This window comes from Triticum dicoccoides, chromosome 2A (assembly GCF_002162155.2).
Source record: "Triticum dicoccoides isolate Atlit2015 ecotype Zavitan chromosome 2A, WEW_v2.0, whole genome shotgun sequence".
Classification (NCBI taxonomy): domain Eukaryota; kingdom Viridiplantae; phylum Streptophyta; class Magnoliopsida; order Poales; family Poaceae; genus Triticum; species Triticum dicoccoides.
In genome coordinates this window covers 49,496,535-49,512,859 of record NC_041382.1, presented here as the reverse complement: position 1 = coordinate 49,512,859, position 16,325 = coordinate 49,496,535, and the positions used below count along the sequence as shown (strand labels likewise).

Here is a 16,325-nt window from a genome sequence, read left to right as displayed (position 1 = left end):
ATTAAATCACATGGCGATGTGAACTAGATTATTCACTCTAGTGCAAGTGGGAGACTGAAGAAAATATGCCCTGGAGGCAATAATAAAGTTATTATTTATTTCCTTATATCATGATAAATGTTTATTATTCATGCTAGAATTGTATTAACCGGAAACATAATACATGTGTGAATACATAGACAAACAGAGTGTCACTAGTATGCCTCTACTTGACTAGCTCGTTGATTGAAGATGGTTATGTTTCCTAGCCATAGACATGAGTTGTCATTTGATTAATGGGATCACATCATTAGGAGAATGATGTGATTGACTTGACCCATTCCATTAGCTTAGCACTTGATCGTTTAGTTTATTGCTATTGCTTTCTTCATAACTTATACATGTTCCTATGACTATGAGATTATGCAACTCCCGTTTACCGGAGGAACACTTTGTGTGCTATCAAACATCATAACATAATTGGGTGATTATAAATGTGCTCTACAGGTGTCTCCGAAGGTACTTGTTGGGTTGGCGTATTTCGAGATTAGGATTTGTCACTCTGATTGTCGGAGAGGTATCTCTGGGCCCCTCTCGGTAATGCACATCACTTAAGCATTGCAACTAATAAGTTAGTTGCGGGATGATGTATTACGGTACGAGTAAAGAGACTTGCCAGTAACGAGATTGAACTAGGTATTGAGATACCGACGATCGAATCTCGGGCGAGTAACATACCGATGACAAAGGGAACAACGTATGTTATTATGCGGTCTGACCGATAAAGATCTTCGTAGAATATGTGGGAGTCAATATGAGTATCCAGATTCCGCTATTGGTTATTGACCGGAGACATGTCTCGGTCATGTCTACATAGTTCTCGAACCTGTAGGGTCCGCATGCTTAAAGTTTCGGTGACGATTGTATTATGAGTTTATGTGATTTGATGTACCGAAGGTAGTTCGGAGTCCCGGATGAGATCGGGGACATGACGAGGAGTCTCGAAATGGTCGAGACGTAAAGATCGATATATTGGACGACTATATTCAGACATCGGAAAGGTTCCGACTGATTCGGGTATTTTTCGGGGGTACCGGGGAGTTACGGGAATACGAGGAAGAAGTAATGGGCCTCATGGGCCAAGTGGTGGAAGAGAGGAGGCAGGGCGCGCGCCCCCCCTAGCCCAAACCGAATTGGACTAGGGGGCCGGCCCCTCTTTCCTCCTTTTCCTCCTTCTCCTTCCTTCTCCTTTTCCTCCTTCCTTTCCTCCTCCTAGTAGGAGTAGGAAAGGGGAGTCCTACTCCTACCAGGAGGAGGACTCCTCCTCCTGGCGCGCCCATAGAGGGCCGGCCGGCCTCCTCCCTTGCTCCTTTATATACAGGGGCAGGGGGCACCTCTAGACACACAAGTTGATCAGTTGATCTCTCCCAGCCGTGTGCGGTGCCCCCCTCCACCATATTCCACCTCGGTCATATCGTAGCGGTGCTTAGGCGAAGCCCTGCGTCGGTAGCAACATCATCACCGTCACCATGCCGTCGTGCTGACGGAACTCTCCCGTGAAGCTCTGCTGGATCAGAGTTCGCGGGACGTCATCGAGCTGAACGTGTGCTGAACTCGGAGGTGCCGTGCGTTCGGTACTTGGATCGGTCGGATCGTGAAGACGTACGACTACATCAACCGCGTTGTGCTAACGCTTCCGCTTTCGGTCTACGAGGGTACGTGGACAACACTCTCCCCTCTCGTTGTTATGCATCACCATGATCTTGCGTGTGCGTAGGAAAATTTTGAAATTACTATGTTCTCCAACATTGGCACTGCCGCAACAGGTAGCCTGCGCCTATGGTGGTGGTGGGCATGGCAGAGATGATGTCCACATACTCTTCTTACAGGGAGACGACGTGGTCGCCGTCGTCGCCACTGCCGTCGATGGTGTCCTTGAACGGCACGGGACCGACGAGGCGAGAAGACGCACCCAGAGCGGCGGCCATGGTTCTGTTGGCGATGCCTGTTAGCTAGCTGGCCACTCAATCTCAATGGATCTCCAACGAGTTAATAATGGCGCTCGATGAAATCCCCAGTGTCAGAATTGAATAGGGAAAGTGTGAGTCTCAGCCCCCCTCCTCCCGCGGCTCTCACGTCGCCCCGAGTGGGCGACTCAGGGGCGACCAAACCCTAGCCTCCCGAGCCCCCTCTCTCGTTTGCCTCCCCTTCCCCGCCGCCACCTGAGGGCGCCGCCGGCCACCGTGCGGCCCCCGTGAAGGTGGTGGCAAGGCCCTGCTGCCCTACATCCGCGCAGGGAGCTCTGGTTGCCGGGGCGGCGGCCCTCGATCTGGTGGGCGGCGCCGCTCTCTCCGGTGGAGGGCGCTGTGGGTGATGGCCATCCCTCCGGCCGTGCGGGCGACGGTTGGATGGCGGAGGTGCCTCGTTGTTGCGGGCTGCTCTAATGGCTCCGCCAGATCGGATCTCCGGCCCCTTCCATATGTTCTGCATCCTCTCATCGGTCTGGATTCAGCGCGTCCGTGCTGCAAGATCTGGCCCCTAAGGTGCGGTGGAGGAAGCTTGGAACGGGGGAATCCCCTGGTCGATTCTGCATCGACCTCGACGACGGCGGTGCATCGGCTCTGACTCCCCTCCTGAGGGCGCATTGAGTTTCCCTCCCTCCACCTCCCCTCCCCTATTTTTCCCAGGTGAAAATCTAGGCTTTGGCCGGCTGTCGACGGTGCTCCATCGTCGTGGTCCTCCTTGGAGGCGTCGGCTAGGGGTAGGGGTTGGGTTGGGTGCCTGCAGTTCTTGGTTGGTGGCGGCTACGGTGCAGTGCTTGCTCGGGTTTCCGGCGGTGGTGGAGATGAGGTGTTGTGCCCTGCTATCCTTCAGTTGTTGCTGCCCTGCCGTGCTCGTGCTCCGCTGGCCGGTTTACGTCATCCCCGTGTTGTGGCACGGCTTGGATGTAGAGGAGAATGGTTCTCCTTCTAGCATTTGCACGTCCGGGTTGTGGCACACCCAATGTTTTCCTCCCTGCAGGCACGATCCTCCTCTACACTGCTTGCTCGGTGCCCTGTGGATGTCTCTGTATTCGTTGTTCTGGTCTGCGAAGTACCTCCGGCGGCTTGGTCTTGTTTGCTTTGTTCTGGCAAGTTTGCACTTTGGTCTGTCGAAGTGTGATCTCACTTGTAATCTTTCAATTTTTCTCCAAGCTTTGCCTTGTAATAATCAGCACCATGTATCCTAGCCGATTGATGGCTTCATTAATTTGAAGTCGGGCTTTATGCCTTTCATCTTAAAAAAATTAAATCCAGTGTAGCCCACGTTTATGCTGTCGGCAGTGGTGACATTGACATGCGACAAGGAAGGGGGGCATGTCTAATTGCGCGGTGGTGAAAACTCTCCGACACTATCATGAGCCCTCCACCATCATGCAGGGCAGCCATGGACCTACTCTTATCAGCTGCGTACAATCTGCTATTTGGTGCTTATCTGGCGGTCACTTCCATACCAGGAAAAAGTCCAAATGCATTCCTACCAAGAAAAAGTTTAAATGTACCAAGAACATGATCCATTTTCATCAGTCGCAAAAAAAAAAAGAGATTCATTTTGAACATTTAAACCGTTATGAATTTGAACAAGACCAATTTTGGATACATGTGAACCGTTACTATTGATTTGAACAAGATCAATTTTATTTGGATACATTTGAACAAGATCAAATGCATAAATGCATCTCCTCGCAAAAAAAGAAGCATAGATGCATCTTTATATGCAATTGTAACGGGTAAAAAGTGTATTCATGATACAATGAAACTAGATGATACCCCGCGCGTTGCTCCGGGAATTGCTTGCATTATATTTTAACGAGATTTTTTTGTATGAAATGTGAATGTTTAAGTTAATAACATGAGAACCAAAACTAAAAATCCATATGATTTGGAGAATTTAATTGTTGTATAGTTGTAAAATATTTGCTGCATGAATAGGTTGCAATATATTTTAATAAAATTTTGTTGTATGGAATATGAATATTTGAGTTAATAACATGAGAACCAAAACTAGAAGTACATATATGATTTTCTGCATTTGATTATTGTATAATCTAAATTATTCAATGAATATAAGTTGTATAATGAAGTGGAAAACACATTTCCATGCATGGCTGCATAATGTGGCAGGCTGTTTTCCATGCAAGCTTGCATGTTTAGGTGGGCCTTTTCCCCATGCATGATTGTATGATGAAGTGGTATGCTTGCATGTTGAGAGAAATAAGTTAACGGAGATCAACTATTTAGGTATTATAGATGAGGACATTTTCCTTTGTGTCGGAAGTGAGGATGTACTCCCTCCGTCCCAAAAGTAAGTGTCTCAACTTTGTACTAACTTTGTATTAAAGTTAGTACTCCCTCCAGTCATTTTTACTCTGCATATAAGAATTGTCTGAAGTCAAATTTCGTAAAGTTTGACCATATTTATATGAAAAAATATTAACATCTACAATGCTAAATTTATGCAATATGAAAACTAAAGTCATGATGCATCTAATGTTGTTGATTTCACATTTTGAATGTTGGTATTTTTTTCTACTAGTAAGCTTGCACATGCAACGCACGTCTCACTTGTCATCAAATAATTATCCAAACATGGGTTGATATTTACATAGTTTCTCATCCATACATGATATATCCCAACAAAAATGTTTTTCATGTAGAGGCAAAACTAAAATGACATGTACAAATGAAGAAGGTGCAAATAAGATGAAAGATCAACCCATTTATAAGTCCCCTTAGTTTTTCACCTAATAGGATAAATGTATTCATAGAGAATTTGTATTGTAACTCTCGAGGAAAATGCAAATATCCAAATCAAAACTTCACAGAGTCAAATTAGAGTGGACAGACATCCCAAGTCCCCACTTTGCATGTCCAAATTAAGTCCAAATAAAATAAATGTTAAGAAACATAACACATGTCTATCCAAAAAGGAAAGGACTAAATATAACAGATATATCTGGTAGTATGGTAATATTTGATATGCCACAATGCTTCTTTATTTCTCAATTATTATCATAAGGAAAAATCAATAGAAAAGACATCAAACTAAAATTGTACTTGTATCATCACTATCTTTTAGCAGTTCATGCCCCTGGTAGTCCAACAAATATTCTGAATATGGCAGCTTACTATAGAGTAGGCATACAAACATTCTAATCTTCACTGGGAATAAAACAATATTTTTCATATAGTCAAAACCTCCTGAACAGCAAGATATTAATCGGCTGTCATCATCTTACCGAACCTGTCATACAAAGCATTGAAAAACGATAGAAGCTGATCTGTTGATCATTATACTTTGGCAATGGTTGTACTGAATATTAATTCCGAAAAAAAATCTCAAAAAGGCACAATAAATCAGGTTACCTACAAAACTCCATGTATCCATCACATATTTTCCATGTGACCATGAACTTACCTAAAACAAAACAATCAAGAGGAAGGCTGTAATTCAATAATCCATGAGAACATTGCAACGAAATGCCTACTGGTAAGGCATTTCTAGTATTCTTCTTCTTGAGCAACTTCTCATTTTCCCTCTCCCTTCTCCCCTTCTTTGCTTGCCGTGCCTCCCTCTCCTCTTTCCTCAAACACTCCTCTTCAATTTCCTGAAAAACAAGAACTGGAACTCCTATTTCAGTGCACTTCAGAAAGTGGCAAAACTCAGGAGATGAACTCATGAACACGGACACATACAAAAAATAAGAGATGTTAGCTAATAACGACACGTACATGTGAACATGGACGCATAATTACCAAGTTGCAACCTACAATCATGTACTCTTCTCACTTAGTCCACCCATACCTATACTCCATAGAGACTGACAAGTGCCAGCTACAACATCAATGGAAGGGAACCATGGAACTGAAAAAATATATAGGATGATATATCTTTATCACCGAATTAAACATGTATCACCAAATATAGGATGCTATAGCTGCAGCATTGGTTTTGTTGGATTCATTCAGCCGTGTGCTTCCAGAATCGGCGGAACCTGCACCACATCATGCCCATCCAAATATAAGCATTAAAATATATTTCAGAATAGGATCAAATAATCTTACTTCTATGGAAATAACGCATTCTAATCCTTGGCAGCATAGCTCTGTATTCAATCTAAGGATTCCTGGGCAGAGGGTAGTTGTATACGAGGATAATCAACTTCCATGAACAAACATACAAAATAGACTATTTGGGGGCCCTCTAGTGTAGTAGAAGATAGCCACTATAAATTTGTAACATAGCTCAGTCAATCGGAGGCTTCCATCTCATTTTTTAACTACAACAATCTTAAGAGCTAACGAAGAAAAACATAAACTCCCAATCTGCAAACTATCCCACAAAATTTCTGTGTACACCAACCTGACATCATAAGTAGGCCTCCAACCTGACATCATAGGCTGGCCTACAAACATTTTCAACTGCACAGGCATCATAGGTAGGCCTCCTTGTCGACTACAGCTTAGATATACCTTAGTTACCTCCACGAACACCGGAAAAGTCTAGATTATCAGCTAGAACAACAGAAGATATTTATAAACAGTAATAACATGAACATAGATCGTCCAAAGCAAAGGGGAAGAACTGAGAGGGGGGAGAAGAGGCTTACCACTAAGTTTCGTCTCCAGCGGTGGTAGCGAGGAGGGCGGCAATAACTTCTGAGGGACAGACAAAAGTGTGCTTCACGTCCGCCCACACGAGGTGCAGGCCAACCTACATCTCTGAAATTGTTAACAGGAGCTTAATTTCCGAAGCGTTTGTCAAACACCCAAGAAACAAAACACTAAGGCCCAAGGAAACAACATGAAAATAGATTCAAGCACACGTACAATCGAGGCTGCAGCAGAATTTGCCAGATATGAACGGGTCCTTTGACGCAGAATAGACCAATCAAAGGACCTTCCGAAAATTACAAAACATACAAGACCTTATTTTTGACAATTGTTGCAATTACACGGCATGCCTCCAAAGTATTTGCAATTATGGCATTCTCAGTAATCTGAATGTGTAGCAAAACTCTGAATTTTGTATCGTAGAATAGTTGTGCTGACTCAGACCAGAAGCATGTATTTGTAAAAAATTCAAGAAAAATGGCACTTCTTAAGTATTAAAAAGTGAAACTCTGAATTATGTGCCATAGGACAATTGTGCTCACTCAGGGTTGTCGCTTGTATGCGCACAACTTTTAAGAAAAGTAGCGCTTCAGCAACTATGGAAAGATGATACACAAATGCCAACTGGAAGCATCAGAATCAGACAAGCATAAACAGCAGTTATGAGAATTGATTTCTCTGGTTTGCTAGGACACTTGTCCTCCATGGTTTATCAGGTAACTACAGTCATAACTAAACAGAGGTCGAACAGAAAAGAAAATCTGCGCCATATAAGTGCAGAACTTGTCTCTGGAGATCCATGTCGAAACATTCAATCGTCTCTTGCAGAACGACAAGGCCAGGGAAGAATACCTTCAGATGAGGCCGACGACGGAAGGGAAGAAACTTGTGCGGTTCTCGAACCAGCAGGGAACGGAGACAAAGCTTTTGGAACGTCCACTCATCTCTGCATTATAAGAGATTCAGGATTGCATTTGATGGCATTATATTTGTTAGGTGATTTCGCTGGTTTGGGGGCATTTGTCATGATGTTTATCTTCAACAGGAGTTATTTTTATTGTGAAAATCAGAGGACCCGCAAAATGCATTGAACATTGTAGACAAGAAAACAATATGTAGTGTTTGTTTTTAGGACCCTCAAGATGCATGTTGATGAAGGTAAAACCACGGAGAAGTTAAGAAATCAGTACAAGCATATAACTGAACATAAATACTTGTGGAAGTGAAGAAATCAGTATAAGCATATAACCGAACATGAATATCGGAACATGATTTACCGAAAAGGATGTGGGTGTCGTCGGCGCGCCAGTTGAGCTCCCCGGGCGTGTCGTGGGAGTTGTGGAAGGCCGTCGGCGCCGTAGGAGCAAGGGCCGCCGGGCGCGGCAGGGCTCTGGCGGAGGAGCGGCGGCGGCCCGACGTGGAGGCAAGATGGCGAAGGAGCAAGGGCCGCCGGGTGCGGAGGCCGCGCACTGCCAAGGAGCTGGTGCGGAGAGGCGCCGGACCAAGCTCCATCGTCACGCTTCTTCCCTTCGATCTCTTTCATCTAGTGGGCGCAATGCAAGGGACGGCAACCCCTCGTCTAGATCCACCATTGCCGTCTCGCTCTCCCTGTCTGGCTGTCTCTCTCTTCCACGGCCAACGCGAGGAACGGGGACGGGGCAGGTTTGGAACCGTATGACGGGAAGGAAAAGAAGGAAACTGCAGAGGAAACAAATCGTGGATGCGTGGATGCGTGGTATACCGATGGCAGCGTGGGTAATTATGTGTGGCTAAACACAGTTAGTGCTAAACATCAGGGCTATCTGGAACGTAGGATTTAACCCTCCGTGCGGTGGAGATGAATTGGTTCTCCGCCCTCTCGTGTTTTTATAGGGGTAGTAGATAAACTTGGTCAAAATTTACGAGGTTTGACTTCAGACAAATCTTATATGCGAACTAAAAAGGATCGGAGGGAGTACAAAGTTGAGACACTTATTTTGTTGGGACGGAGGGGGTAATTAGTAAGCAATAATGTTTCAAAAAAGGCATTTCATGTGAATCAAGTATCACTAAAACTATATACATTCAATGGAAGTAGGACTTTAAGAAGTTACTACAGACTCTGCTTGACTTTCATTGCATCCTTTTAAGTCAATTACCACATGAGCCCCAACACGTATATGTAGAGAAGAACATACGCTCCGGATCACCAAAGATAATGATATCACGAAGGCCAAGCTGACATCTCCCACTCCGCGACACTACCATATCCAACAGCTTAGAAATCTCTCCCTAATAATAAAGCACGGATTGACTCCGTGGGTTCACCGTCATCTTCCTTTTTTGTACCTTCGTAGTTGGTAAAAAAAAAACGTGTTTATCCCCTCGATCTTGGTTTCTGTTCGGTCTTGGTTTCTGTTTCAAGTACGTGCAAAGGAATCGAAAAACCAAAAAAACGTTTCACGAACTAGGAAAAAAACATCTTCAAATAGCAGTTTTTGGAAACTAGCACCTCCATGGGAAACAAAAAGAGACACAACAGATGTGATAATAAGGGACTCCAGATCAAAATCCCAATCAGATCGGATGTCTTGCGTTTCCATAGATATACGAGACCAACAGGAGGATTCCTAACCAATAGTTTGCACGTACGTGTTCAAAGTGGCTTTGATGGACCCTGCAATGTTGGCTGGGCCAAGCATGGTCGCGGCAATCAGCCTATGGCCTGACAAACCACGCTGCCCGCCTCGCCGCCGAAAACCCTCGCACTAATCGCCAATCAGCGAATCGAGTTCACGGTGAATCTGAAGGAGAGGGAGGACGAGGGGCACTGGATGATCAAGCTCGATCTTCATGCAACTGCCTAACGAGCGAATAGGACGAGCGAGGCGCCGGTGACGACGATGGATGCCCTCGAGGCCTCGACAAAAATCGCTGGAATCCGCTATCTCCGTGTTGGGAGAACGACACTGAGGTGGTTCTGGGAGGCGTGCGTGGTGGCGTCAAGGCCATCGTCTTCCTGCTCTTTGTCAGGCGACACATAGCCTGTCGGCCTACTTCTCTTAACGGCTGTATCGGCCACATCGCCAATAGGTCGATCTGTCTACGTCGAGTCTGAGCATCAAAGCAGAGCAAGAAAGGAGCCCCGCGGCACGCGTGCTTCCACCATCGGCCGTGGTTCCAGAACCAACACTAGCCTCTGGCCAAGTGACCCGGCCTGCCCATCATGTCGATTGCCAAATCTCCCTCACGAACAAAAAGAAGGCGGCGATGGCTGCTAAAATTTTGGATCGGACACGGCTCCTGAAGAATAGAACGGCGCATCGAGATATGCAGGGAGGGCCATGCTGCCTCGCGTGAAAGTGAAAGCCCAACCTAAACCGGCCTGGCGGACATGACAAGGTAAGAACACTGATGGAGAGATTTAATTTTGTTTGGTGTGTTTGTTGCATGATAGACGTCTGTTCTTTCCTCTTGTGCCTTGATCATTTAAGTTGGATGGCACGAGATTGACTCGCATAGGTTGGTAGTCAATGGTGCGTACCAAAGTGCTACCAATCTGCCCCAAGTTGTTGCATCAAGGTGAGATGATCACCCTGTTTAGTGCTCCTGCTCACTTCACAATGTTTTGTCGTGAAAGCTCAGTCCTGGAAAATTAAATCTTTTCATGTACATTCCTTCAGGCGGTGGATGGGGCACACACCTCCTCGGACCAATACTTCCCCAGGTGATCTCGTGCGACGAGCACGTCTATACCCTACAAGCGGCTACTGCCGCACCCTCTCCGGTGGAGGCGGCAAAGTCGTGGGCGTGTTCTGTAGCTTAGGGCCGCACCATGGGCAACCCGATCATCGCTCTCACGGCCACCGCCGCAGACTTTGTGGTAGGCCTGCTTATCCTCGCCAAGCATTGTAGATCGAGATGACACACATAATGGTATGCATAATTCAACAAGTTTGCTGAAACATGTACCACTTTCTTCAGTAAAAAAATTAGATGTCCTGAATGAGCTCTAATATGTCACCATGATTGTTCTTATTGTTAAAGAACGGGGAAAAGTTCTTTCAAATAATTTACTTATTTTCAGATTTTTCTCCTCATGCATTTTTACTAGCTAGCTGGTGATGTTGAGTGATCCTTTTCCATATTAATGTGCATAGTATGTAATTTTTTTCAGAAATATTCTTCTGAGGGATTTTATTGTGTCACAGGTAAATACGATCTCAGGTTCCCATGTACTGCCAAAGTATCATTCACAAGAATTTATTATATTGTTATCAGCTATGATTTATGCTATTTTTTAACATTTCGCTAAATGTAAGACTATATCATTATTTGTTGGTTAAATTTTTATATTATATATTTGCATATGTGTACCGTTACTTAGTTAACATGATATGTACAGGAGAATTAGGTGGGACTACATTATTAATAATCATTATAGGTCTTAGCTCGATTTAAAGGTTGTAATTTTGTTACTCTGAGGCAAATACACATGCCTTTTTGCTCACTGGAAGAGCAGGAAAAGGTGAAACTTGAGACGGATCTGACACATGCATTGATTCATATTTTACCAATGATGCTTAGTGTTTCTCTTATCGAGTACAAGGAGAGAGCTTCAGATGCTAATTCATCACTGTTTTGTAAATATTATTTGCAAAGCTACATTCTCTAAGGTGTAGCAACGCATGGTTGGAATCTTCCATGTTGTCGAGTTTTCAAAATCACAATGGCAATGGTTTCAATAAAAATGAGTTGAACTTCCAATGTGTTTGATTTGCCAAAGGCCCACAAATGCTACCAATCTAGCGCCACTTCAATAAGAAACGCTAAAGTTTGTATGTCTGGTAAGCACTATTTTAATATATTTTTTTCCTGGTAAGCACTTTTTTGTGATTGATTTAAGGGTCCAAAAATCAGAATTATGTAAGAATCATGAAATTTCTGTTGTTGGGGATCAATTTCCTATGAATGAGTTATTGGTCTGCCATTTTAGTGTATGAACATGACTAGGATAGCGATATTTTGTCAACTCCATTATTTATAGCCATTTAATGTGTTTTTGTGTAATAATATATTAGTTGCATGTGTGATGTGAAGCAGGCATGATGGGACATGTGCAGAGCGACTGAGAGTATGAGGCATGGTGTATGAAACATGTGCGGAGAGGGACCCACGGATGGCGACCATCATCTCCCGCACAAGAGATTAGTTTAAACATCCCCTTTCCCTGGCAGGGTTAAACGACAAATATGTCGTGAAGTGGTCAAGCTCATCCCCTTGGCATTGATAATGTCTAGACGTGATGTGACTAGATGGATAACTAAGCCATGATCGGGGAAGGCCAGAAGGAGGATAGGCGGTAACACGTGTAGGGACGGTTTTTTCAAATAGAGGTCATGGAATGAGAGCGGGGGATGTGTCCTAGAGTCATGCCTATTATACCAGGGCCTACACAATATAGTTTTTCTCCCGTTGCAACGCACGGGCATTTTTCCTAGTAATGAAAAAAACTCGACATCTCTCAAGCGTCATGAAATCTGCACACGGGAAACCACAAGTTTCAATCCAAACTTTACAATTAACTTCGCCATGCCGTTCTTCACTCATGGGTTATTGTGGTCGGTTATTTCATTTTGATTTTGTCTACAGTTGAGAAATAAGAAAATCTGAGTGAGATAGGAAGAGCTCGAGGCTAAAGATTGCCAAACGTATTTTGTTCAACTCTTATTATAGCAGCACAAAGAGGAGACGAATTAAGAGGAAATATCGTCCAACTTTATTATTCAATCAAAAATTATTCGAGCCTAGAAATAGTAATATATGCGAAGTTTGCATGCATGCAAGCATGCTAGTAAAATCAAACGTACGTCGGATTCTAGTAAATCGAAAATGCCTGGCTCAAATCATCAAAAATCTAGATCTGCTACTGGTGTCTACTGCGGGTTGGGTGGCCTGGAGTTGGCGGCGGAGACCCTGGATCCCCACTCGAGGAGCTCCTTGCTGGTGTCATCCTTGTGCGCCACCACCTCGATGAAGCACAGGCAGTCCTTCTTGTCCCCGGTCGCCGTCTCGATGGCCGCCGTCAGCTCCTCCTCGCACGTCACCTTGGCGGTCCAGCAGTTTCCCTCGCCGTTGTGGATGGCGTCGATGAGGCCGGTGTAGTTCCAGTTCTTGATGACGTTGTAGGGCCCGTCGTGGATCTCGACCTCGATGGTGTAGCCGCCGTTGTTGATGAGGAAGATGATGCTGTTGTGGCCGCAGCGGAGCATGGTGGACACGTCCTGCGCCGTTACCTGGAAGCTGCCGTCGCCGGTGCAGGCGATGACGCGCTTGTCCGTGGCGCCCTGCGCGTAGCCGAGCAGCGCCCCGACCGACCAGCCGATGGAGCCGTACTGCATCTGGAACTCGTACCTGCACGCACGGATCACAAGGCTGCTCATATCAACTCAGCAGGACGTGTTAACAAGAAGTAAATCATACATACCCGCAGCCGTCGGGGAGCTTGAGCTTCTGGCAGTTGAACCACGAGTCGCCCGTCTCCGCGACGACGGCGCTGTCGCCGGTGAGCATCTTCTGGATGTGCTTGAAGAGCACGTTGACACGCAGCGGCTCGCCGGGCTCGCTCTCGGGCAGGTGCCCCTCCGGCACCCAGATCCTCTTGTAGTTTTCGTAGGCCGTCGTGTTCTTCTTGAGGCGCTTGCCCAGCTCAGTCAGGAAGTCCTTCATCATGATGCAGCCGAAGGCCGGGCCGTTGCCGACGGTGACGCGGTCGGGCTGCACGATCACCGCCTTCTCCTTCTTGAGCAGGAACGAGTAGCCCACCGAGCTGTAGTCGTTGAAGATGGGGCCGGCGAAGAGGTAGGCGTCCGCCGACTCGACGATCTCGGCGCAGAAGGCCGTGCTCACCGCGCCCCAGTAGGTGCCGAGGAAGCGCGGCAGCGTCTCTGCCACCAGCCCCTTGGCCGACGGCATGGTCGCCACCGCGTAGCCGCTCGCGTCGGCCAGCTCCGCGAATGCCGTGCCTGCCTTGGCCACCCGCAGCTTGGGCCCCGCCACCATCACCGGCTTCACGGCCTTGTCCAGGAAGGCCACCGTCGCCTCCACGGCCGCCTCCAGGCTCATCTGGTTGCTCATCCTGCATGCATTGCACACGTCAATTCATCCGTCAAATATATCTTCCCATGCATGTATGCAGCGCATGATCGATCATGGCACGACACGTATCATCAAGAAAATAAAAGCAGAAAAGAACGAAGGGAGCATACTCCTACAAACCTTGGTGCGAGGAAGTAGGGGACGGGGTCGCGGCTGAAGGTGGGGTGGGGGACGGCGGGGAGGTTGCAGCTGATGCTGATGTAGACCGGCTTGCTCTCCTTGAGAGCCGTGGAAATGGCCTTGTCGATCTGCTCGTGGGCGTCGTCGAGGTTGTTGACGACGGCCTGGTAGCACGTCACCGGCGTGAAGCACCGCAGCTCCTGAGAGAAATCAGGGAGGCCGATGGTATGATGAAGAATCCGGTTGGTGCCGTAGTCGTTGGAGTTCGGCCCGCCGACGATGCAGATCAGGGGAAGGTTCTCGCTGTACGCGCCGGCGATGGCGTTGAGCACGCTGAGCCCGCCGACGGTGAAGGTGACGGCGCACGCGCCGACGCCCTTAGCGCGCGCGTACCCGTCCGCAGCGTAGCCGGCGTTGAGCTCGTTGCAGCAGCCGACGAGGCGCAGCCCGGGCTCGGCGATGAGGTGGTCGAGGAGGGTCAGGTTGAAGTCGCCCGGCACGGCGAACACGTCGCTCACGCCGATCTGCACCAGGCGCCGCGCCAGGTGGCGCCCCAGCGTGGCGGAAGGGGAGCCGACGAAGGTGGGCGCCGACGCCGGGAACGTGGCGGGGCACGCCACCGCGCCGCTCGGCGCCCCCTTGGGCCCGTCCACGGATCCGATGCCCGTCTCCATGGTAGGTCGGTCGATTGAATGAGGTACGTACGCGAGGAGCGATTGGGAGGCGAGAACTGTTTTCTTGGGTGGTTTGACCCGTGTTGGTCGTGGCTATTTATATGACGAGACAATCAAGGACGGCAAGTAATAGAATCGGGCAAGGAGTGCTTTGCTTTCGTTTTTGTCGCCTGCTATGTCGCTGCGTCGTGGGGTCGGGAGCCTCCTCGGGGCCACCTGTCATCCGGCGGTGGAGGGAGTCGGAAGAGGCATTATTTCGTTTGTGAATTGAATCGGGTGTTAATACGGAGGGATTTTGGTTTGGAGAGCAAGACAAAGTTTTTCTTACGCCACAAGGTGGTCGGGGGCCGGGCCGAGGTTGGTTTTCTTCTTCTTCACAAAATAGCAACACGTTTCCTTTCAAAAAGAAAAGTTCCATGAGTGAGGACGTCCTGAAACTAGGTGCATCTACACACGTTTATTTAACGCATTTTAAACGGTTTTAAAATGTCACAAAAATCAGAAAAAAATCATGCGTACAACTCTGCAAAAATATGTGCATGACACATAGTTTTGCGAAAAATATCTTTTCATTTTGCATCTGCAGAAAAGAAAAATATTAGTGCTGGAAAATAGCGTTCCATGAGCCCCCCCCCCCTTTTTTTTTTGTCTGTTTACAAAGGCCCGAAAAAGGCCGCCTCTTCACGAAACTATATGCATGCACAGAATGTGAAGATGTACGCGTGCAACTTTTCTGGATTTTTTTTGGCACTGAGAAATATATTTTTAGGTGGGTGCAAATATACCCTATTTCATTCATGTATTTTTTCAGGTTTCACTCTAAATCTCTATTCCTAATGTCTGAGTTGGTTGAATAGTATTCACTGTTTATTTTCATCCCATCACTTTCAACCATTTTATTTCGCTGGTTTTTTTCGTCCCCTCCCCCACCCCACCGGTTTAGTTTCGCATCACCCTCACACAACGAAAAAATTTGAACTGATCAGAACTTTCCATACTGACGCAAGTTATTTAGTTATATCGTTATGTGAAAGAATCAATCACGATCAATCTCTAAAGATCAAAGCTAAATTAATCACCTTAAATCGCTCAATCACATTAATTAGGAAACAAATAACCATTTTTAAGAAGTCTTGTTATTAAAGCATTTATGTACCTACTTAATTTGTAATGGAATATTATCTTATTATTAAAGTATTTATGTACCAATTTAATTTGTAATCAAATATTATCCAATGGCAGCAAAAAAAATGTGAACACCTCATCTCACTTCCATCGTCCTGCCCCATCGCTCGAAGAGTCCGAGCACCGCCGCCACCACGTAGCCTCGTGCCCTACCCCATCCCGGATTCCTCCCTCTCCCTCACTCTCCGTCTCTCGTGCACGCTCACGCAGGGGATGGGCCGCTCGGCCGCTCCCCGTAGGCTGCCACCATCCTCCTTGGCATCGTGTCGTCAGCACCTTCGCTAGTTATCGAGGGTTCCATGAGCTCGGTCTGATCCCGTGTTGTCCGGTTAAGAGTCGTGGTCGCCTTTGCCTCTGTCACATCGAGCATCTCTGTGGCCATTGCCGCGCAGATCGTGTAGACTGCCGTCGATGGTGGCCTCTCTATCACTATGGCGCATTGATTCCCCATGTATCCACCACATTCGAGGACCTCCTCTGGCAAGGACATAGGAGTCAACTCATTGTTGAGGATGGACGGCCGCTGCCACAAGGTGAGAGCTGCCTCATCCTGTAAGGAGGTGGGTGACGTTGCCGC

At 46.8% G+C, this 16,325-nt stretch overlaps 1 protein-coding gene across 1 annotated transcript; it reads right to left on the bottom strand.

Annotated features, from left to right (window-relative positions):
* Positions 1–12,388: 12,388 nt before the first annotated feature.
* LOC119358891 (pyruvate decarboxylase 2-like) lies at positions 12,389–14,563 on the bottom strand. Its single transcript, XM_037625288.1, has 3 exons — positions 13,890–14,563; positions 13,099–13,749; positions 12,389–13,025 (listed from the first exon to the last, which is right to left on the bottom strand). Exons 1-3 carry the CDS (start codon positions 14,561–14,563, stop codon positions 12,548–12,550), a joined length of 1,803 nt encoding a protein of 600 aa, XP_037481185.1. The 3' UTR covers positions 12,389–12,547.
* Between the last annotated feature and the right edge of the window lie 1,762 nt (positions 14,564–16,325).

Bases quoted from the DNA above. Each gene is read 5' to 3' on its own strand.
- LOC119358891 (XM_037625288.1), bottom strand. From the start codon at position 14,563: ATGGAGACGGGCATCGGATCCGTGGACGGGCCCAAGGGGGCGCCGAGC. The intron at 13,750-13,889 runs GTTTGTAGGAGT...CAATGCATGCAG, and splicing joins CCCTACTTCCTCGCACCAAG to GATGAGCAACCAGATGAGCC. The intron at 13,026-13,098 runs GTATGTATGATT...CCGTGCGTGCAG, and splicing joins AAGCTCCCCGACGGCTGCGG to GTACGAGTTCCAGATGCAGT.